The sequence below is a fragment of the Macrotis lagotis genome, chromosome 8, assembly GCF_037893015.1.
Source record: "Macrotis lagotis isolate mMagLag1 chromosome 8, bilby.v1.9.chrom.fasta, whole genome shotgun sequence".
NCBI lineage: Eukaryota > Metazoa > Chordata > Mammalia > Peramelemorphia > Peramelidae > Macrotis > Macrotis lagotis.
Window position 1 is genome coordinate 113,534,594 of NC_133665.1, and position 22,888 is coordinate 113,557,481.

Below are 22,888 nucleotides of genomic sequence, written 5' to 3' on the forward strand. Positions count from 1 at the left end.
AAAAGCAAAACAAATTTTAATTTAATTTTTTCTTCCACTTGATAAATCTATCTTGGAAGGAGAAGGTTATCGCTATTATGATTGGTTTTTTTGTTTCTTTTTAAAAACTTGCACAGATTCAACGGCATACTTCAAAATGATGGTGTAACATTTCATATTCACATGTTACATTTAAATAAAGTTTATTTAAAAAATTATATTAAATACAGACTAACAGAATATTCATAATATATTTTACAGAGAAAAATAGCCATGTCTTTATTTTAGAAACATGATTCTTTAAAAAGTTCTTTGAGATTTTCTTATAAAACAATTTACCCGTGAAGACTCTTTTTTTCCCATCAGACCTGTTTAAAGAAAAGCTTAAAACTTTAAATTCCTTATTTTTTTCTGTTTTATATCTTAAAAAGTGTACACTCTATAAATTCTTTAAAATAACACACAGTATCTTTTGGGATCAAATGGGTCACAGGCTGTTTTTTGTTGTTGTTTTTAAAGTCAGTGGAGACTCCCTGAATCTTTTCTGAAGTGCCTTTTTTCTCTGTCTCTGGGGATCAATAGTGCAGATTTACATGGGAATTCAAACCTCCCTCAGTGTTGTAGAGAAGGCAAGGAGGAAGGCAGGAGCAATGGCAGGGCACAGCTACAGTGTCCATAGAGTCTAAAAAAAATTCCCCTAAGTCATTAAGAGAAGGCAGAACTTGAAACTCCAATGTGGTCCAAGCCTTCTCCTAATCACTCCAAAGGTCTCTGATGGGTGAATTCTGTGGCCATACAGAGATTCCATAGGAGTTAGCATCTGGCACTTATTTGTTCTCCATGTTGTAGCAGTGGGCATCTCCTTTCCCTTTGGCATCATATCCAGGAAGTGGTTGTCCATATTTATCCACACACCAGCAGAAACCCCTTTTTCTTCCTTTGGATGGGCGGCACTGTAGGAGAAAGAATAGAGATCAGGAGTTAGCTTCCTCTCCCTAGCACCATTGTTATAGAACTTTCTGATCACTCTTGCCCTGAGCAAAGGATACATCAATACTCTAGTGAAAGGAATATGTAAAGAGCTCTGATTCCTGCTTATAAAGGGCAGGGATGGAGAGATGTAAACTCAATATTGACACCTTGAGATCATTAAGCATCTAATTAATACAGAAGAAAATTATGACTCAGAAAATGATATAAACACAACAGACAATCTCATAAATTCTGTGCCTCTAAGCTGTATTTAAGGCATAGTACACTGTTCACTGTCCATTCAGAAAAAAAAAATGAATTTGTATTTAGGGGAAACAAACCATTATATGAAAGCATGGGGTTTTTGCAAAGGCATTTTGCTGTAGATTTGAAATCAGAGTTCTTAATCCTGACTCTAAAATTTACTATGTTGGCCAAGCCATTTAGTCTTTCTGAAAATTTTTCATTTATTTTCTTGTCTAAAAAAAAAAGAGGGTTAGATAGTTTCTGGAATTTCTTCTAGCTTTAATTCTCTGATCCTGAGAAGCAATAATCCCTCAACTGGCCTTTCTGTGCTCATCCACTGATGTGATCACAAAAAAAAAAATAGTTTGTCCATTATTCTGATTTTGAAAGCTGTGGTTAGGAAGTCATCTGTTTACTTAATATTGTAGCTTGTATTTTATTAAGATATCTCACAGGTCATCTAATCCAACCTGGACATGAACAAAATTTTCTTTTACAATATTGCTAACAAAAAAATCACTCACTTGAATCTTTTGATTAAGAAAGAGCATCCTCTGCTACGCCCCCCCCCCCCCCCCCCCACTGCACTTTTACATGTCTCTAGCTGTTGGAAAGTTTTTCTTTACAAGATTCTAAAACTCCTTCTCTACACTTTTTACCTAATGATTCTAGGACAGATCATTGGATTGGTCTAATCCCTCTTCCAGAGGTCAATATTTCATGTACTTGAAAACCACTTTCATGTTCTCCTGGAGTCTCCTCTCTTAGTTAAGCATGCTCCATTCCTTGTGTCAGTTTTCTTTTGAAGGATAAAAACCTTAGATTTCTTTCTTTCCTAATAGCTAGGCTCATATAATTTTTTTTTTTTTTTTTTTAGTTTTTGCAAGGCAATGGTGTTAAGTGGCTTGCCCAAGGCCACAGCTAGGTAATTATTAAGTGTTTGAGGCAAGGCCAGTGTTCCATCCACTGTGCCACCTAGCCGCCCTGAGGCTCATATAATTTCACATAAGTAATATAGCCCATGCTGTGATGATATATGAATGCCTAAATTGTCATGAAGGAAGAATATTTGTTTTCATTTATTTATTTGTTTGTTTGTTTGTTTATTTATTTTAGTTTTTGCAAGGCATTGGGGTTAAGTGGCTTGCCCAAGGCCACACAGCTAGGTAATTAAGTGTTTGAGGCAAGGCCAGTGTTCGATCCACTGCGCCACCTAGCTGCCCCGTTAATATTTATTTCTAATAATATTTTACATACAATTTTATATAGATGCAAATTTGGCCTTTTATCAGCAATAAAGTATCCAAGGAAAGAAAGGAATTGGAAAAGAAAATATGGCTTCACATCAAAAAGGGTGGGGGGGTCATAGTGAGGGTAGTAAAATGTCTTTCATGACTAATCTATGTATTCTGTTTTGCCTTAGATTGTTTAAGTACTTAGACAGACATGAGCCATTTAATTTTCTTTGTTGTGGATGATTTTTATAATTCTACATCCATATATATATATATATATAATATATATATATATATATATAATTCAATAAAATACTTCCCTGTCTCACCCCCACTGAATGTATTAGATGTTCTATCATTTTTCATTCATGACTCTTTGTGACCTCTATCTGAGGATTTCTTGGCAAAGATACTAGAGTGGTTTGCCATTTTATAGATGAGGAAACCAAGGCAAACAGAGTTCAGTGACTTGCCCAAGGTCATACAGCCAGATTCAAACTCAGGAAGATGAGTGTTCCTGACTCCAGGCCCAGCACTTTATCCACTGCTCCACCTATCTGCCTTTAATATGAATAATTACAACTTATTTTAAAAAAGTTGACATTTAAAATTGGTATCTTTTTTCCTCCAAAGAAAAATGAATGAATCTGTCCTCTTTGATTCTAAAATACATCTGTCCTTTTTATAATTCTTACCTAGCAAGTATATGATTTAGAACAGGGATTTTAAAAATTCAACCCCTTCACTTTAGAGATAAGGAAACTTAGAATAAAAAAAAAAGTTAAATACTAAGTAACAGCATTCAAGCCTACATCTCCTGACTTCAAAGCCAGTCCCAAGCAATGTTTTATCCATTTAAGATGCATATCACTGAAAAGCTCAGAAAGCATACCAAGATGCATGAAGAAGGCAGATCTAAGCTAATTAATGGGATAAAGTAAAAAATAATAATTTTGGAGTCAGGAGAACCTGAGTTCAAATTTGATCTCAGATACTTAATAATTACCTAGCTGTGTGGCACTGGGCAAGTCATTTAACCCCATTACCTTGCAAAAACAAACAAAAAAATAGATAATTTAAGAGAAGTAAAATATTTTCACATTTGCCTACATATTCATGATTCTATGCTTGTTGCTATTAAGAAAATCAGTCTTTGCTAAAAAAAATGATTTGTATAATGAGTACATTTTTACTTGCCTGCATACTCTAGACATTCAAGAAAGATTTCTCAATGAATGAATGACTCATAATCTTTTGAAAGTATTAATAGAAATACATCACAGTTTTTTCTTATAGGATCATTTAGACTAGGAGTAACTTTAGAGATTATTTAATCCAGTCCCCTGTCAAATAATTTTAACATGGTCCAAACTGATTCTATTGGAAAGTTCTCTCACCTTGATTTATGAATGAGCAAATTTCTGTTGCAATTGTATTGAGGCTGCTTCCTTCTGCCCCATGGAACAGAAGAAGCATACAGTGCTACTTTCCAACATGAGTATTGGAAATTGTGGTCAACTCACATGTGAAAAGGGAAGTCTTTACTCAAGGAAATAAGCTCTCTTCAGTAATACAAATTAAAATTAGGCAGTGGTTGCAAGTCAATGAACTTGCTGTCTTTTCCAAACCGTAGTTTTGGTCTTATGCTGTGTAATATTAGCTATTTATCGATCCAAACGTGTGTGGTAGACAAAACTAGAAGTGAGAGCAGAGCAGTTTCTGAAATGAATGTGGTAAGAGACTTTCCTAAATATTAGTGAAGAAATAGGGGTGGAAGATGGGGATGGGAAGTAAAATTTCATGAAGGCTGTCACTCACTTGCTTCTTCTTATAGAATCCTTTCTTGTCACAATTTGGAATGTGAATCCCTCTTGGGCTCAAGACATTCAGAAACTTCAGGTGGTTCAATGTGTCTTCCATTTCTCTGCGGCAAGGTCCCTGTTGGTTATTTGGTAGATGAGGGGAAAAAATAAGTTTTTCCTTCTAGTAATTCAAAACAAGTTACTGATTTTTAAAAAATGAACTCAGATAGACAGTATTTTCACTGATGTAATACTTTCCATGTAATAATTTCCATTTGGACAGGTACTATATTAAACTCCTTCTGCATCATCCTCTCTTGGCTTCTGCCTAGCCTTCATTTAGCAGAGTGTTTTGCTTGCAGGAGACCCTCAAAATAATTGCTAACTGAAGGACAGGCAGATATAGAGAGGACTAGGCTCAGATGTCTCCACAGGATTAGCCATCTGCTATGTAAGCATCTGAAAATAGGAATCTTATGTTCAAATACATTTTCACCACTACATCAATTTCCTACCTTTGAGAAGAAATCTAACAAGGATGTGTATTTGTAGTGTATTATTAATAATGATAATAATTAAAAACACCATCCTGTCTTCAAGTTTGCAAAGTGTTTCTAGAAGCATCATTTTTTTTTGCCTGGGATCAATTTTGGAAGGGGTTTGTTAATATTATTATTAATATTATTATTAATATTAGTTAATAGTAATTAATATTTTATAAGCATGTAATTATTATTTCCAATTTAAAGAAAAGGAAACTGATTAGAGTTGAGTTTCAATTAGAACTGCTCTTCCTATCCATATTCTACCATTTCCTTAAAGTCTAGCTCTAAAGCCATGTCCCATGACTTAAAGATGTCCAAAGATCTCCCTTGTCCCTGCAGCTAGGAAAAAAAAGTCTTTTCAACTGTATCATACTGTTTGCATCTCTATGACTCTTACTATAGTCTATATTATCCCTAAAAGATAAATTTACATCTTTTTGATGCTTGAATACCCTTCAGAACTTAACATCAGGTCTTGTATCTGGAAGGTGCTCAATATGTATTTCCTAGATGAATGAGTATGATGCAGCCCCAGGCAAAAGAAGGACAAGATAGCCTTCCAAAGACATCACTTTTTTGGGTAGTGGCATCATTTAGTAAATTTGTAATGGTAACAATCAGTCTACCATGTGCTTACCATTCTTCCTCTATGGAATACTTCCATTTTTATAGATTTCAAATACAGTTTATTGAGCAGAAATGGGAGTTATTAATACTTTTGACACCTAATATCAAAATCCACTTACAAAGTGGTCAATCTTCAATGTAATTAATAACACCAACCAAAGAAAACTGGGTAATGAATATTTTGGACCATGTATGTCAAGAGCCAATAAACAAATTTTCAATTCTTATTCCCCCGAGTAGGAGAGAGAAAGGTCAGGGAGGAGGAAAGAAGATAAAATAAACTCAGAATACTTACATATTCAGTCTCCTGTTTGGATTCAGAAGAGAAGTTCTGTGTGTCTGTGCTTTGTGACTCATACTCCATTTTGTAGCGCTGAGTGTCTTTGGCTTGTCCTTTCCTGATGATGTCTAGTTTGGTATGGTGTGAATGGAATTTGGAATCAGGTACTCGAGGAACACTGGGGATTGCCTGGTTCTCCATGCTGCTGGTGTTCCGGTCTTCTTCTTCATCACTAGCATTTCCTTAAAAGAGATCAAACAGAAAAATGGAATAATGGAATATTCATTATTAAACCCAAGAGCAAAATTTACAATAGGATTTCCATTCTATAAGGAGACATTGTTTCTCTAAATAGAGAAAAAAAATTAGAGATATTTTTTGAGACTATTGATTGCAGAGATATTTAAGAGGCATTATAGCTTAGTGGATAGATAACTGGCCTTGAAACCACAAGACCTGGGTTCAAGTTCTGTTTCTAATCTAACTCTTGTTGACCCTGTGTTGTGGAAAAATCATTTAATGCTCTCGACCAGTGGTGTCAAACTGAAATAGAAATGGATCGCTAAAGCTACACATTAGCTTAGAAAACCACAGATTGGCATTATCTATGTTGTATTATATTTTTATTGAGTTTGTTAAGCATTTACCAATTTCATTTATGTATAGTTTTCTATACTGGGGAGCGTTGGGGGTTGAAAATTTAATGCCTCTGATATAGACAATTCTTGAAGTCCATAAGTTGAGGAAGGAAGTGTCCAAAAAAAAAAATCTGATAGGAGTTTCTTATGCTAAGGAAATGATAGATTTAGACCCTATCTCTATTCATGAGACTAATGACTTTTAAAATTTATAGGTTTTCCAAAATCTACTAGTCATTTTGGTTTTAAAAGCTATTAAAACTCATATTTTAAGATGTATTTATTTGTTAATTGTAACATCTAATTATAATTAAAGATGAGGCTTATTTTAAAAGCTTACTTTGGAAAAAAAAATCTCTTTTTACACAGCTAGGGAAATTTGTTTTGCTTTTTGTCCTTTTCCACCAGAAGGGGGCAGCTATTCATCAGGGTCCTGGTTTGATTGTTTCTAGAATCTGGACCCAAATCAGAAATCTGTTAGCAACACTACCAATATAAATTACTTAAGTATCTAAACACAGAATGCTATTTTCAGAGACCCATTCAATTGTCAAACAGATTATGTAAGCTATCATCTACAAAATATGATATTTCAAGTATCCCTCAATATTTCCAAGGTTACAAAGAAACAGCAGTTGGTAAAGTAGAAAGAGGCTGGCATTTTCAGTCAAAGGGCCTGAGTTCAAATTCTAACTCTAATCTAATCGCCACCTGGGTAAGAGTGGGTTGGTCATTTAATTACTTTTAAGATTTCCGTTTTTTAATAGTATAAATGAGTAAATGGACCTAAGATCCTCTATTGTTCAAAATCTCATGGGCTCTCAGTTCTTTAATGGGGATTATTAAATGTTTGATCCCTATATTTTGAAAAAAATGCTCAAATAAGCACTGATTTTAAAATATGATATAAATTCCAGGATATATATGTACATATTGTACCATTGTGATTTTCAGTGTTATGGGATCACTACTTCAGGCACCATGGTTTAAAGGGAAATCTGTCAGAACTTCCTATTTGTAGCTTCTGGGCAGGCACCCAGCATTGAAACCTCTATGGGGGCCAAAAATAATAATAATATAAAAGAATGACATTCCTTAGTCTCAGTGTGCTTTTACCACAGGGACCTAATCTGAAGAGGGGGAAAAAAAAAGCCACAACACAAGGTGCCAGGTAATGAAGAGAGTTACCTTAGTGTCAAAAGACATGGGTTTAAGCTTTATCTTAGCTTCTCTAGGTTTTAAATTTGAAATCAGTAAAATGGGGCTGAAAACTATAATATCTACCTCACAGGCTAGCCAGAGAGAATTTAAACTGAAATGTGTTGTATAAATGTTAAGCATTATAACAAACAATCTTTTACTAACCTTATTTGAAAAATTTGGTCTTTGATCAATGGTATTTAAATCTTTGAATTCTCCTCCTAACTCCTTTAGACATTATTAATCAACAGTCTGCATCTCACTGGTACTTGGCTATGATTGTAATTTTATTTTATACATGTCTTCTCTCTCTTGGAATGCACAGACCCTGAGTTATTTGAAGGCAGGGACTATCCTGAGTCCTTTATTTCATTTTAATGAGTATCCTTAATGTTTAAAATGGTTTGGCAAAAAGTTGGTACTCAATAGATATTTAACTTAAGTTCTTTCCCCTTATAGGATATTTTTAAAAAATTAAGAATGGAAAAAATTGACTTAGTGGACATGTAAAACCGTATAAAGAAAGAAATGTCTCCTCCCAATATCACAAAGCTTCATTGGTTGCTATATTTACATATGAACTAACTCTAGAGATGAAGCTGAAAAAATAGGACAATGTGTGATAATATCTGTGTTCTTTTGATAGGGCATTGATAGTGACTTTTTTTTTGATAATTTTCCAAATGGTTTTGAGAAGTCACCTGGCTCTCTTTAAAAAAAAATCACAGTACCCACATTTATAACAAAGACTTCTCTAATCATTCAAATTCAAATCTCAAAAGTTCCACTCTGTATTTTTAATCAAGTTTAAAAAAATTATGTATCTGTCAGATACATCCTCAATAATCCTATTCTTATCTAACAATCAATTGCCATCATCAAAAAAAGAACATTATTTTGAGCATGATCACTTGCTGGACTGGGAGATCTGGGTTCATATCCTACCTCCTGAAGTTAGTGATAGTATAGTGACCATTGGGTGATTGACTTCTAAGCTGCAGTTTCCTAATGTGAAAGGTAATGGCCATAGTGATAATTACCTTGAAGTCTTACTATAAGAATCAAAACGAGAAAATGTGTGTAAAAAGCTTTGCAAGCCTTTATGGATTATCCAAACCGGCTATTGTTGCTTTGATTTGGTCTAGGTTAGTGATTTCATTCTGTTGAGGGCACTCCCGGTGAATAAATTCCCTTCACTAACACGGATCAGCGAGAGGGCAACTCGAAGCCTTAAGGAGCTGTTGAGGGCACTGACAAGTGAAGCGACTTGTCCAACCAGTATGTGCCCTAGGAGGGGCTTGGACCAAGCTCTTCCTGACTCAGAGGCCAGCCCTCTAGCCCCTGTTCTGTGCTGATCCTTCTCCATTTAGCGTTGCCCCATGCAGATCTTCTGCCTCTGGGCTCCTAAAAGGAAGTCCCAATTCCCCAGTCGCCCATTTGGTCAATTAACAAAGCGGAGTTTCCTTTCACCCTGGCATGGATCTGCTGGTCTCTGGCTCCACAGGGACACTGCGGAGGACTTTCCCTCCCTGAATTTGCACTTCGGAGAATTCTCTCCGGGGGCTTGGAATTCAGCAGAAAGCAATGATAAGTGAGGTGCTGCTCGGGATAGCGCGTTTTCCGCGGGCTCAGAGCCCGGCCAGCGGCGCATCTTTCTGAGACCCTAGGCTTCTCCTTCAAGTTCAGCCTGATTACCCCCGGTTAAGCGCCCTCCCCCCGCCCCTCCGCAGCCACTCTCAGAGGGGAGCCCGCTTAGCCAGCAGCGGCTCCCTGGCGCCCTTCCCCCACTCGAGGGGGTGTCATGGCTTTGGCAGCTCCCCCAGGCCGGAGCTTCCCCGAGCCGGGGACCTGGCCCCCCGCCCCCTCCCCCACACCCATGCAACCTGGAGCTCTTGCACACACCGCGCTTCTGTCCCCCCTTTTCTCCCGTTCCTTGGCGCCCATCTCAGCCACCACTGAGGCAAGCACTGAAAGTTGGAGGTTTTCGGGGTGGGGTGGGGGAGACTTTGGGGAGTCACATGCACTTGTCTCAGAGGCCCCAGCAGTTTGCCCCTCTCTCCTGCACTACCTGACTTTTCTTGTAGGGGTGTCTTTCTGCCCCCCCCACCCTTCCCCCAGAGTCCTTTAACTTCTAAGAAAATTGTTGGAGCTGACCCGGGGCCCCCGCCCCCACCCCCGGGACATTGCTCCTTTCCCCTCCTCGGCTCTCCCAACCAGCAGCAGGACCACCTGGCCTCTCCGAGCCCTGAGCGGAGATCCCGATCGCTTTTGCAACTTGCGCCCAGGCACCAGCCGGGCCCCGGCGCTGCCCGTCCTCCTTGGGCAGCGACGCGGGCCAGGGCGCCGTCGGGGATGTCTCCTCCGCTGGCACCTGGCCCCGCTCCTCCCGCGGCCCGGGCTTACCTGTAGCGTGCGGCCCTTGCATGAGGAACGCCTTCAGCTTGCTGGCGGTCACATTGGTACAGAGGCCCCGGCCGTCCAGGAGCGCCTGCAAGGGTCTCTGCTCTCCGGGCTGGGGCTGGCAGCTGAGGCCGGCCCCGCAGCGCTCCGTGTACACGCCGCAGGGGTGGCCCTCTTGCAGCGCGCAGGTGAGGCAGCAGCCGCAGCCCGGCTCGCGCACCAGCTCGGCGCAGTCCGGCACCAGCGGCTTGCACTGCTCCAGAGCCCGCGTGTCGCAGGGCTCGCAGCGGACCACCGGCCCCACGGCCACCGCCAGCCGGCTCAGCAGCGCCAGTGCGGCTGCGGCCGCGGCCCAGAGCAAGAAAAGCTTGGACACCATAGCAACCAGCAGAGGGGAGGGCTGAAGGAGAGGCGGCAACGGGAGAGGGAGCGAGGGAAGAGGGAGAGAGCGAGGAGAGAGAGAGAGAGAGAGAGAGAGAGAGAGAGAGAGAGAGAGAGAGAGAGAGAGAGAGAGAGAGAGAGAGAGGAGGAGAGAGAGAGAGAGAGGCAAGGGGGAGGGTGGGAAACAGACGGACCCACGATCCACCCCCTAAACCTGGGGGGAGAGAGAGACAGAGAGAGACAGAGACAGAGAGAAAGAGAGAGAGAGCGAGTCTCTGCGCAGGAACTCCTCCGCAATTCTTCCTCTATAATAATCGTGTTATTATAAACTGATACAATAAGAGCAGTAGTAAAGAGCCAGTTTTGCTCTCCAACTTCTCGAGTTACAATGCGCCCTTTAAACCTCGGACTAAATCTATTCCTTCTGCGGCTACCTCCTGCCCGCTGACTCCCTCCCCAGCAGGGGGGAATTCAAAAAAAAATGAAGAAATCTATAAAAAATTCAAGATCTGCTACAACACTGAGTGCCGAGAGAAGAAAAAGACGCTCTTTTAAAAGGAAATAAAATAAAATAAGGAAACGATGTTCCCTATTTTATTCTCTCTGCAGGCTCCTGCTCCTGGTAACTCTTTCCTCCCATCTGTTCTCTCATTCAGCTGAAGTCTTGCCTATATAGAGACCCAGCCTAGGACACGCCCCGGAACATGAATAATAAATAACCGAAGCGCACGTTAAAGGGGAGTGACTAAGAAACTCAGGTTTTGGTTCAGAAAGTCCCACTACCCAGGGCTGGGCGCTTCGTTTGAGTTCAAGTGCGTTTCTTAGAAACTCTCCTTTGAGGAGATGCACGGGATGAATCTTTTAAAGATGCATCATGTGTCTCTTGTTTCAAGGAAAAAGTTTCTCAATTTCTCAATATTTCTTCTCTCTCTCTCTCTCTCTCTCTCTCTCTCTCTCTCCCTCTTTTTTTTCCCCCCTTGGCACAAGGACTTGCTGGGAGTTGCCCGTCTGCACTTCCATCTTCAAGCCGATGCACTTTGGCAATCAGTTGAAGCAGACAACCTAGGCCCCCTCTCAACACACGCATCCACACATACATGCACATACACGCATGGAGCGGGCTTTCCAGCAAATACTTTGGAAAAAATTCACATTTCACATGACATGCACTTGGTGGACACAAATGGGAAAAAAAGCTGTCCTCCCCCCCTTTTTTCCGCACCACACCCCTCTTCCCATGTTCCCGGCTCCCTCTGGTTCCCGTCCCCAGGACTTGCACATGGCCTGCAGCTCGGACACATTGGCTTTCCCTCCTAGCTGTCTCGAGCTCTAAGAGGGAACCCTTTGTTAAAGTGGACGGAGGAGCAGCTAGGCAAAGGAAGCTGCTAGCGACAGACCCTGGCCAATCATTAGAAAGCACATTGGACGTGTTGGACGACTCCAGGTTTACTTTTAAATCCTCTAACTAGCAAAAGAGTAATGATTTTTTAAAAGGCTCTGCTGTTGAATGGGTATTTATTTTTGCTACTGTCACTTTAAAAAAATGCTGAGCATGGAAAGGAGACAAGGTCTTCTGCAGGGTCCTAATGATCTGATGCAACTCCTGATTAAATCGATATTAATTAATGTTGACAGGACTTCAGACGTGCAGAGAATTCATTTGAATCTATCTATATGGCCTGCTTTCAAATCAAGAAATGTGCACATCCACGAACATATTCTTTTCTCGCCTTTATGGCTCCCAAATCTCAAGGAAATGATTTCTTTTGTTATGTTGGTGGTAGAAAGGGAAAAATAAGTGCAATTCAACTTGGTTTGCAAGAATTTTCTTATATGAACATCATCAGATCCTCTATATTAAGGAGTGCTTCATTTGGTTTTAAAAAGAAAGAGTCATTAATTGTACTAGGTCATAAACAACTAAATAATTCCCATTCTGGTCCTTTTAATCAGAGTATTCTCAAAACATCAATTTCCACATGCTCTTCCTGCTCTTCACTCAATCTTTTCTAATATTTTGAAATGGAACCAAATTGAAATGCAATTTGGTTGGAAAAAATTAAAACACACATATATATCTATATCACATATATAAACATGTATATATAAATATTTAAAATGAGATTGCCATTTTTAAACTTCAGATTAATTCACATCTGATTTCTTTCCGAGAAAAGGATGATTTACTGACTTCTTTGTCTTCTTGTTCATTTCCCCAATTGACCAAGAGAGGTCGCTGGCTGTCCAGGATTAAATTTGCAAATTTAAGATTCGATGGCGTTCATCTACAAAGAGCTTATTGATCCGTAGCTCAAAACTAAGTGAATTTTATGTAGGGACTCTTGTGCAAAACCTTTCCATTAATCTTTTAATACTTTATGCATTGTTATATTCAAATATGTTCTGGGCTAAATTGGATATATTAGAAAGGATACTCAGAAATTTGGTCCTTAAGAAACAAGATTAAGAAACATCAAGACACTCCACTCCTCTTTCTAAACCTTCAAGAAATAGTCTACTACAGAAAAGTGATTTTTTTTAAAAAAAAGAGTAAAAACAATTTGGGTTATACTCTTTATAAGTGAAACAAAGATGTAAAAAGCTTTCAACAAAAAAAATAATGAAAAAAAGGGCAGTGACCAATAGTAAGAAATAATTTATCTTCCTCTATCTCACAAATATAGCACTATTTTTATCATTTTCTAAACGACACAGATTGGGGGTGTGTGTCTGGACCTAACTTTATCTCTGATAACCATATTGCTATTATCCTCTTGTATTTTTTATCCCCCAATATTAACCAATTCTTTGAGGTTGGGATACATTCACATTTTTGTTATTGGTTCACTGTCTATTCTATTACTGGTTACTATCTCTTCATTTCATATGAAAATGAATGAACACAAAGGAAAACTTTAGAGCTGTATCTTCAAATAGCTAGAATGACCTTGAGACTGAAAATAACTTAATGGGTATGTATTCAAAAGAAAATTGTTAAGATCACATTTCTGCAGTTCAGGTAAAGAAAATGTTAACTGTTAGACCTTGACTGATAAGTATTCTAAAATATGTGTGTCTGTTGAGCCAGATTTTCTTTTTTACCTATGGCCTTGTGAAATGTAAGATCCAGAAAAGGAGAAAAATTAAATTAAAAACTTAATACTATTTCTATTTTCTTTTTTTTAAATGATATTTCTGTTGCACTTTTCACAATGTTGAAAAAATATATACTGAGAACGTTAGTACTCTAGAGGGCTTGGGGGAGCCAGAGCACCATTGTTCCTACATAGCTTAGATTAGCTGTTCTTCCAATGCTAGAAAGAATGAAAAAGTGTTACAGATCAAAAGCTAATTGAAAGTTTTCAAAACTTGTTCCAAAATATTGACTTTTAGTACAGATTTCAGTCACTTTGATCAATGAACTTTGTAATCAATTAAGAATATATTTCTAGCATTTATGTGGCATAAATGAAACTTTGCAATCATATATTTGACCTGAAAAGAATGGAGTACCAAAAAAACTCTGTATGAGCAAAATTTTAAAATAATAAACATTCATTAATTACTTATGTTTTAAGCTCTGTACTTTGCACTAGGTATACTCCGGAAGGCAAAGAACCAACTGCTTCCCTCAAGTAGATCACATTCTAATGGAGGAGACAATATGAAAAACAAGTATAGATAAAAAGGGTAAAATGGAGGTAGTTTCAGAGGTAAGGGCCTCTGAGGCAGACTTAGAAAGGCTTCTTTCAGAATCTGTGACTTGCAAGAAGCTAGGAAAACCAGTAGGCAGAGAAGAGGAGGGACATCTTGGGAATCAGACATTGAAAAGATTTGGAGATGAAAGAGGGACTGCACTGTTAAGGGTAGGGAACAGCAGAGGTCAGATTTGTGAGATAGTAAAGTTCAGAGAATGGAGTGTAGGAGCAGTCAGAAAGGTAGGAAGGACTTGAAAGGACAAAAAGAACATTTTATATTTGAGCCTGTGGACAGATCTGAACTTTATGCCAATCACTTTGGCAGTGAAGTGGCAGATGGTCTGGAAGGGGGAGAGACTTGATGTAGAGAGACCAACTTAGAAGGCTTATTGTAATTGGCCAGTCATGAAGTAAAGAGGACTTGGGTTTATGGCAGTATTAGAGAAGAGAAGGAGGCTTATATAATGTGTGTGTGTCTATGTGTATGTATGTATGTATATACATATGAGTGTGTGTGTGTATATATATATATATATCAGTAGCAATATACATATATGTGTATATGTGTGAATGTGCATATATTTTCAGGGTGGAATCTATAGAACTTGGCAATAGATTGGATATGGGGATGAGAGTAAGAGCAGAATTGAAAATGATATCCAGGTTTTCTAGCCTAGAGGGGAAGATAGTGAGTTCCCTAAACAGTAAATTGGATTGGAATCAAACCAGATTTTCAAGACTTTTTTCTTGGATCAAATCATTTGTACTTGGTTACTTGGAAAGTTAATAGTTAGCTGAATATGTAATTATAATAATCAAGTTTTGGCCCTAAGGAAGAGATTAAAAAAATGCAACTCCAGATTCTCACTTTGTAAAGGTGGAAGATTATCAGTATGGAATACTGTGTATGTTAGACTTGGCTAATATGTAGATTTAGTTATGTGTATAGTAGAGGTGATTAAGACAAACTCTTTCATCTGCTAGCCCTGCCCCCATAGAGCTGGTTTTAGTTGCTGTTTAGTTGTGTTTGACTCTGTGACTTCTTCGGAATTTTCTTTGCAAAGATACTGGAGTGGTTTGCTATTTCCATTACCTTCTCTGGTTCATTTTATAGATAGGGAAAAAGGCAAATATGGTTAAATGACTTGCCCAGGGTGACAGATTCAATTTGAACTCAAATCTTACTTATTTCAGGGTCAGAGATCTATACCACCCTACCTATTAGTTCCATGGAAAATATTCTCGACCAGATCGACTTAGTCTGATCACTCAAATCATTCATATCCTCAGCTTTGCTAAATTGCTTCTTCTGCTTGACTGTCAGTCACATTTTTTCTGCCTTTTTATTTCTCTTTTTTTTATCATTAAAGGAAAATAGGAATATCTATGCATATACATGTATAATAAATCACATAGTTACATGTAAAACACATATGTATATAATATATATTCAGTAATTAATGTGATATAAAAACAAAATAAACAAATAATGATTAAAAATTTAAAAAATATATTACTGTTTTGATAAATTTTTCCTTCTAAATAGAAGTTATTGGTCCTGGATCCTAATACCTACCATAATGTTTTGCCTACCAGCAAGTACTGGAGATTAGAAATAAGCCAATTCAGTATTATTCACATAGACTGGATCACACCTCAGCTTCAGCATTATTGATTTCACCAAATAGGTTGTGTACTGTTTGACACTTAAAGCCCTTCACTCTTGGACTCATTCCTACCTCCTCAGACTTCTTACCATTTATTTTCTTTCCAAACATTCTAAAATCTTGAACAATGGTTTTTCTTTCTTCATATATAACAGGAGAGGTCTCTCCTGCCTCCATTGCTCTTCCTTCTCACCTCTGCTTCCTGCTTCCTTGGCTTCCTTCAAGACTCATTTCAAATCCTTCCCTTCTCCAAGAAGTCTTCCCAAAGATCCCCTAATATCTTTTTTGCTTTTGAGATTACTTTCCATTTATAATACATACACACATACATAAAATAGCTACAGTATATTTTGAATGTACTTTTTTTTGGCATGCTATCTCCTCCATTAGATTACAAACTTGTTGAGAGTATGGATTGTTTTTGCCTTTCTTTTATCCCCAGGGTGTAGCACAGGGCCCAGAACACTTAATAAATGCTTGTTGATGGATTGTGTGGGCTCTGATGTAGCCCAAGGCAAGATTTTGAACCCACACAGACACCCATGAAAATCACCGGCTACATTGAATTCACAAAGAGATGGAGTTTGAGAAGATAATACCAAGATGACCCCAGTGACATGACTCCTCCCAGACTCAACATCATCTTTGCTTATAATTGTGTTATTTTTCTTATAGAAATTAGAAAATTTACACATCTCTAAGCACTTTCAAATTTGTAAAGCATCATTTAAATTACAACCTCATGAAGTAGACAAATTGTCACACTTCCTTGTGCCTTAGTTTTCTTCTCTGTAAAATGAGGGGGATTGGAACAGATGAAATTGGACATTTCTCCTAACTCCCCAGATCAGTGATCCAATAAGATGAGAGTAGAGACATTTACCCTCCCATACTTCATCCCCTCCTACTCCTTTCCTGTGGAAATATCAATTTCTTGCTTATTTTTCTCTATCAAGTAAGTGTCTGCAGTTGTATCTGGCATCAAACTACTTTTAGGACCTTTTATTTGCACAGTTTAAATGGGTTTATATCTTACTTGCCAACATTTGGCATGAATTTGATAGGTTAACTGCATTTGCATGGTTTGTCAAAATGTCAATTCAAGGAAAGCATAAACATGGGAAAGGAAAAGGAGAATATTGAATTCGATTAAGGATGCCCATACCACATGTATTTGGGAACAAAATCTGACATGAAGGGAAACATATGTTATAGGCTGATATCAAATCACGATGTTTACTGGTATTTCCTTCACTAAAATTTGGGTCAGAAGGATAGGGCCACACAGAGACTTTACTTTTTAAGTAAATGAACCACAGGGGATGCCAAACCAGACCTCAAACCCTCAATAAATACTTAGACCTGGGCACAACAGACCAACAGGACTGCAATTAATCAAAATAATACACTAATCATAATAGCTAATATTTAAATTTTTGCTATGATGTTTATATATGCACACATATATATGAAATTAAATTGGAAAAGAGATGTCTTACATGCAGGTACATATGCTTACACACATTCATGCATACACACATATGCTCCTACACCTATTGTTCAAAGAGAATCCTTGGATCAATGACATCACAGGAATGTCTTGACTTGATTTGAATTTAAGTGAAGCAGAGCTAGACAAAGTTGTCAGCCTCATTCTTTTTTTCAGTCATCAAAATCCAAGTCAAGGTGATGATGACCTTGAATTTCTTATGTTCTTCTGAAAACAATGGAAAGACAATTAAGAGAAAGGAACAAAGGGGCAGGAGAAAGGGTTTTTGTTTTGTTTTGTTTTGTTGTTACTCCCCTTGTTTGAAGTAAAAATTTTCTGAGAAGACAGGACAGAGATATGTATGGGCAGAGGCAAACTGATAAATGATTATGAACCAAAAGATTCCATTTTTTGATGTCTCATTTTATTTGATCTAGAGGGCAATGAGAGAACCAAAGGAGGTTTTTAAGAAGGGAACTAACATGTTCAAAGTGTCTGGCAGTAAGGTTAGATTTCCAGTATGGGGCTGTCCATCACCTTTTCCCATTAATTAAGCTTTCATTGGTGCTGACACACTGAGTCTGTGTGAATACTTTGCTAATAAACTTTGATGAAATTTGTTTTTAAGCATCTATTTATTTGTTAACCTTTGGAGAGCGGTTGTTTTCAGGAGGCATTATATTTATACCTTTGTTGAAACACTGAGACATTATAATCTTGCTGCTTCATATGCATATGCAGGAATAACTTCTTTTTTGTTTTTAGGTTTGTTTGCAAGGTAAATGGGGTTAAGTGGCTTGCCCAAGGCCACACAGCTAGGTAATTATTAAATGTCTGAGACCCCATTTGAACCCAGGTACTCCTGACTCCAAGGCTGGTGCTTTATCCACTAGGCCACCTATCTGCCCCCAGGAATAACTTTTGTCATTTGATCTCATATACCTAGTAAGGGTAGTATCTGCAAGTAATAGGGAAAGGCAATAAATATTCCTGTTCTCTTTTCCCCGACTTCTTCCCCTATGAAGCTATCTCTGTTCTCAATTAGCTTTCTTTCTATCAGGTTGCAAGATTCTGTATTCTCATCTTCTATCTAAGGCTCAGAGAAAGCTATGGGACAGACCTTCACAATGGGATAGCTCTGCATCACCACATTAATAACACCCTTCCTTTTTCCCTCAGGCATACCAGTGTCAGAGATTGGGAAATCCTAAAATTTCTAGGATTTCCTTGGCCTGACTTTCCAATCAATCAGTGTTTATTAAGTACCTATTATGTATTAAACATTACCTTGAAGTGCACACATTCACACACACACACACACACACACACACATATAAACACGTAACCTAAATCCAATAAGTTCAAAATACATAAAATAAAATAAATTCAAGGAAGATAGGGTCAGAGGGAATTAATATATAGGGGAAAGGAGTGGAAAAGCTTTTAGTAGAAAGTGATTAATGGATCTGAATCTTGCAGCATAAGGTGGAGGTAAGAAAATTGTACATTATCGGCATGGAAAATATTTAGGACAAATTAATGGAGAAAAAGATATAGAAAATGGAGGTCAATTTGATAGGAGTCATATGAAGGAGACTGTTTCCACTATTTGCTTGTTTAATAAAAAACTTGTACTTTATTTCTTGCCACCTTTAATCATAATTCAATGGTTATCTTTAACCACTATTTTATGGTTTCTGCTAATATCTATATAGGCAATAGTGCTGACAACTAGAATTCCACTTTCACAAAAATCTTTAGGATTCCCTTTCATTTAAATGTGTAGTTGGTTTATATGTTTTTGTCATTGCCGCTTTTCTAGAAAAACTGATTCCATTTCAAAAGTTTAACTTGTGGTTGGCACTGTCATGAGCATTAACCAATTATTTAGGATCATTCCTTACTTATAGCTTTCAGATAGATTTGCAAGGACACATTCTCTGAATATGTTTGGATCATTATAGATCTGGAAGTCATTTCAATAAACCTCTTCTCATTTCACTGAGGTCCAGAGAAGTGACATGATTTGTCCCGGGGTTACCCACATAGGAAGTAGAAGAGGCAAGCTTCAAACCTTCTAGTAGCTTCCTCTAATATCAAATTCAGTGACCTTTTCATTGTGTTAAGATGCCTCCAAATGCTTAAGGAGTATAAGCCAAGTTCTCCACATGGCAAGGGGCACCAATCAGAATATATTAAGTGCCCATTGTGGGTCAGACACTGCTAGACACTGACATAGTAGAAAGATCACTGACTTTGGAATCTTTTCTTTTTTTGCTAATTCCTTCTTGTATACCCTTAGAAAGGTTATTTCACCTTTCAAAGCTGAAACATCCTTATTTGTAGAAAGAAGCTGTATTTAGATCTCTAGCTTGTCTTGTGAGAGTAATTTTACACTCACAATGTCCCTTTTGAAATCTACTGGAATTATTTCTTCATGAAACTATTGACTGGATAGGTAATTTGAAACTATCTCCTCATATAAGATCCAGGAAATGTTTCTAGGGACTGCACTTGGTCACAACAGATAGAGCCTTCTGGATGCCCCAATTTGGATTTTTCAAAGAAACCTCAAAGTTTATATCTTCAAAACCAAACTTAATATCTCTGCTCTCTCTCAGCCTCCCTGCTTACTAACTTGTTTATTTAAAGAATCACCATCCTTCCAGTTGCCCAGGTTGAGAACCTTTGGAGTCATCCTACACATTTCTTGCACCCACCATATCTCATTGATTGCTATCTCCACTGATTCTACTTCCATAGTTTCTCCCATTCGACTTGTTCTCTCTGTTCACATCTTCACTATCCTAGCTTAGGTCCTTTTCATTTGTCACCCGTACAATTTCCAAAAGCTTTTAAACTATCTGCCTGTCTTGAATCTTTCCTTTCTTCAATTCAACTTCCATATAGATGACAAGTTGGTATTACAAGAATGCAGATATGGTTGTGTCCCTCCTATACTTAAGAAAGTTCAATGGTCCCAAATTACCTCTGAAACAAACTATAACCTCCTCTTTTGGGTATTTAAATCATAAGCTGTTTTTTCACATTTAAGGCTACTTTTCTAGACTTTTAACACATTGTTTTTCCTCTGTATTCTATCCTAACTGATCTATTTGATATTAGTACAAAATATTTTACTTCTCATCTCTTGGATATTATGCAGTGTGTGCCACATGTCTGCAATCTATTCTCATATTTCAACTTCATAAAATTACTAGATACCTTAACATTTGGTTTTCTAGCAGTACTTCACCTCATGTGACACTTCTTCCAATGGCTTGTGTCCCTCCCTTCACAACTTGTCATTGATTTTGCGTGTAATTTGTATATTCTCCTCTGTGTTCATGTTACTTTCCTTTAAGAGAATATGAGCTCCTTTTGTCTTTGTATGCCCATCTATCAAAAGGCTTTATCCAAGGCTACTGGTCATGCTAGGGACTGAGAATACAGTGATAAAATGCCCATAACATAATGCAGTACTTAATGAATCCTTGATGAATTGAAGTAAATATTTAGAAAATATTGTTTAGTGCTCCTTTTTCTCGGATAATCATTTGGTTTTCTTATGCATGGATTTAATTTAAGTTTCTCCTTTAAAAATAACATCAGATTTGGAATTGATGTCAAACTTCATGTTCATTTTTGCTATTTTTAATACACTAGCATTCTGGTTACCTAATCTCAGGATGAAACAGGAAACAAAGAGAGAGAGAGAGAGAGAGAGAGAGAGAGAGAGAGAGAGAGAGAGAGACAGAGACAGAGACAGATCTAGATAGAGACAGAGACAGAAAAAGAGACAGAAGAGATAAAGACACAAGAGAGACAGGCAAGCAAAGACAGAGAGAAACAGAGAGGCAAAGAGAAAGAGACAGAGAGAAAGGGAGAGAGAGGAAAGAAAGAAAGAGAGGGACTGAGGCAGAGAGAGACAGAGAGAAAAGTGTGAGAGAAAGAAAGAGAGATGGATGCAAAGAGACAGAGAGAAAGAAAAGAAAAGCAGTTACTACAGGGAATTTCTACATTTTAATCTTAGCAGACATTTCTGCCTGTCACTCCCCAACAAGCATTTATTTTCTGGTATCTATAAAGTACCTTTGTTATTCTTAATTAACTCAATTGCTTCTTTAGATTTTTTTCTCTTTCTTGCCTTATTCCTTTTTTCTGTTCTTTTTCAGTTTCATCTTCTCATTAAGTCTGTCCAGTTATTTGTTCTTCCTGCCTTCTTTCCTGCCTCTACTCTTCCTCTTCCTATCTCTTTTTCTCATGTCCATTCTTCCATTCTCCTGCTCCCCCCCCCCCAATCTAATTCATCTCTCATTCATTTCCAGCTGACCTTTTATTTTCTATTTCCTCGTCTTTTATTGGCCTTTTCTTGAATTCCAGTTACAAACAGTTCCCAAGTTACAAATGTCTGGCATAGAGTCCCTGATGTCATTGCTTCAGAGTCTGCCAAGATTGCCACAGTGGCACTGGGGCTCCTGTTTCTTGGAGGACCCATCTGAATAGCTTGGGAGTTGTTGCCAAGAGCTTTGCAGTCCCTGAGGGTATTCATACTACCACTGGAGCCATAATAACTATTCCTCTAGAGGAAGCCCCCTCCTTCCAACTTTCCCCATACCAGAGCTCTGACTCCTCCACCTTCACTTCTCTTTGGCCACTCTCCTACCCCATACCCCCTCTCACTGCTCACCCCCAAATTTGCCATATTCCAATGCTTGAACTTGTTTCCCATTTTCAGGGCCTAAGGCAGAGTTCTGATATATCCTTTCCCACCCAGTCCTTCCCTAATACTTTAAACTCAGTGGTAGTGTCCAATCATTCCCATACCCTATCCCAAGTCCAATGGGGATCTAACAATGTGGGGAATGAGAAAAAAATTCTTCTCCCATGATTATAGTCCCTTAAAACTAAGGAAAACATTGCAATGTACTGAATAAATAAACTCTAAAGGATTATAAAATATTTTCTCCACAATGTCTCTGAGGTACAACAGTAACCCCCTCTCTATATATGAGAAAATTAAAATCTAGAGTCCCGAAGAGACTTGCCTAAAATTCCACACCATATTAGAAATAACACATAAACTTGGGTTTCTTGATCCGAAGTCCAGAGCTCTTTCCAATATACTGGAATATTTCAAAATATTCTCCTCCTGTCAGAGATCAAGGTGGAACCTGGGAAAGGGTCCATAAAACCATAAGATAATAGTATCATAGATTTGGAACTAGAAGGGACCAAAGGAGGTATCTAGACCAACCCCCTCATTTTACAGATAGGTAGGTCACTGAGACATAGAGAAGTTAAGGGATTTGAGCAGACCCAAGTTAAAGTCAGGGAGTCATATTTTAAATCCAGGTCGTGTGACTCTAAAACCAATAATCTTTCCTCAGTGTCACATTGCCATTAAAGGTTCCCCTTTTAGGTAGGCACAGGATTTTTCATTTCTTCAACCAAATCCCTTCAGGATCTCTGCTTAAGATTTAATACATACTTGTTACATTGTATTGAAAAAAATATATAGCTGTATAAATTGATTCAGATATTTTCCAAAGAGTCTTTTTTGTTCTTTCTTTTTTTTTTTTTTAGATTTTTTCAAGGCAATGGGTTTAAGTGATTTGCCCAAGGCCACACGGCTAGGTAATTATTAAGTGTCTGAGGTCGGATTTGAACCCAGGTACTCCTGACTCCAAGGCTGGTGCTCTATTCACTGTGCCACCTAGCCACCCCAA

General features: G+C 38.1%; 1 protein-coding gene across 1 annotated transcript; it reads right to left on the reverse strand.

Moving 5' to 3' along the window:
• Window positions 1-502: 502 nt before the first annotated feature.
• Window positions 503-10,959, reverse strand: IGFBP3 (insulin like growth factor binding protein 3). Its single transcript, XM_074198243.1, has 4 exons — window positions 9,928-10,959; window positions 5,702-5,928; window positions 4,251-4,370; window positions 503-932 (listed from the first exon to the last, which is right to left on the reverse strand). Exons 1-4 carry the CDS (start codon window positions 10,301-10,303, stop codon window positions 807-809), a joined length of 849 nt encoding a protein of 282 aa, XP_074054344.1. The 5' UTR covers window positions 10,304-10,959; the 3' UTR covers window positions 503-806.
• Between the last annotated feature and the right edge of the window lie 11,929 nt (window positions 10,960-22,888).

Bases quoted from the DNA above. Each gene is read 5' to 3' on its own strand.
- IGFBP3 (XM_074198243.1), bottom strand. From the start codon at position 10,303: ATGGTGTCCAAGCTTTTCTTGCTCTGGGCCGCGGCCGCAGCCGCACTG. The intron at 5,929-9,927 runs GTAAGCCCGGGC...ATCTCTTTTAAG, and splicing joins GCAAGGGCCGCACGCTACAG to GAAATGCTAGTGATGAAGAA. The intron at 933-4,250 runs GTGAGTGACAGC...TTTCTCCTACAG, and splicing joins GATTCTATAAGAAGAAGCAA to TGCCGCCCATCCAAAGGAAG.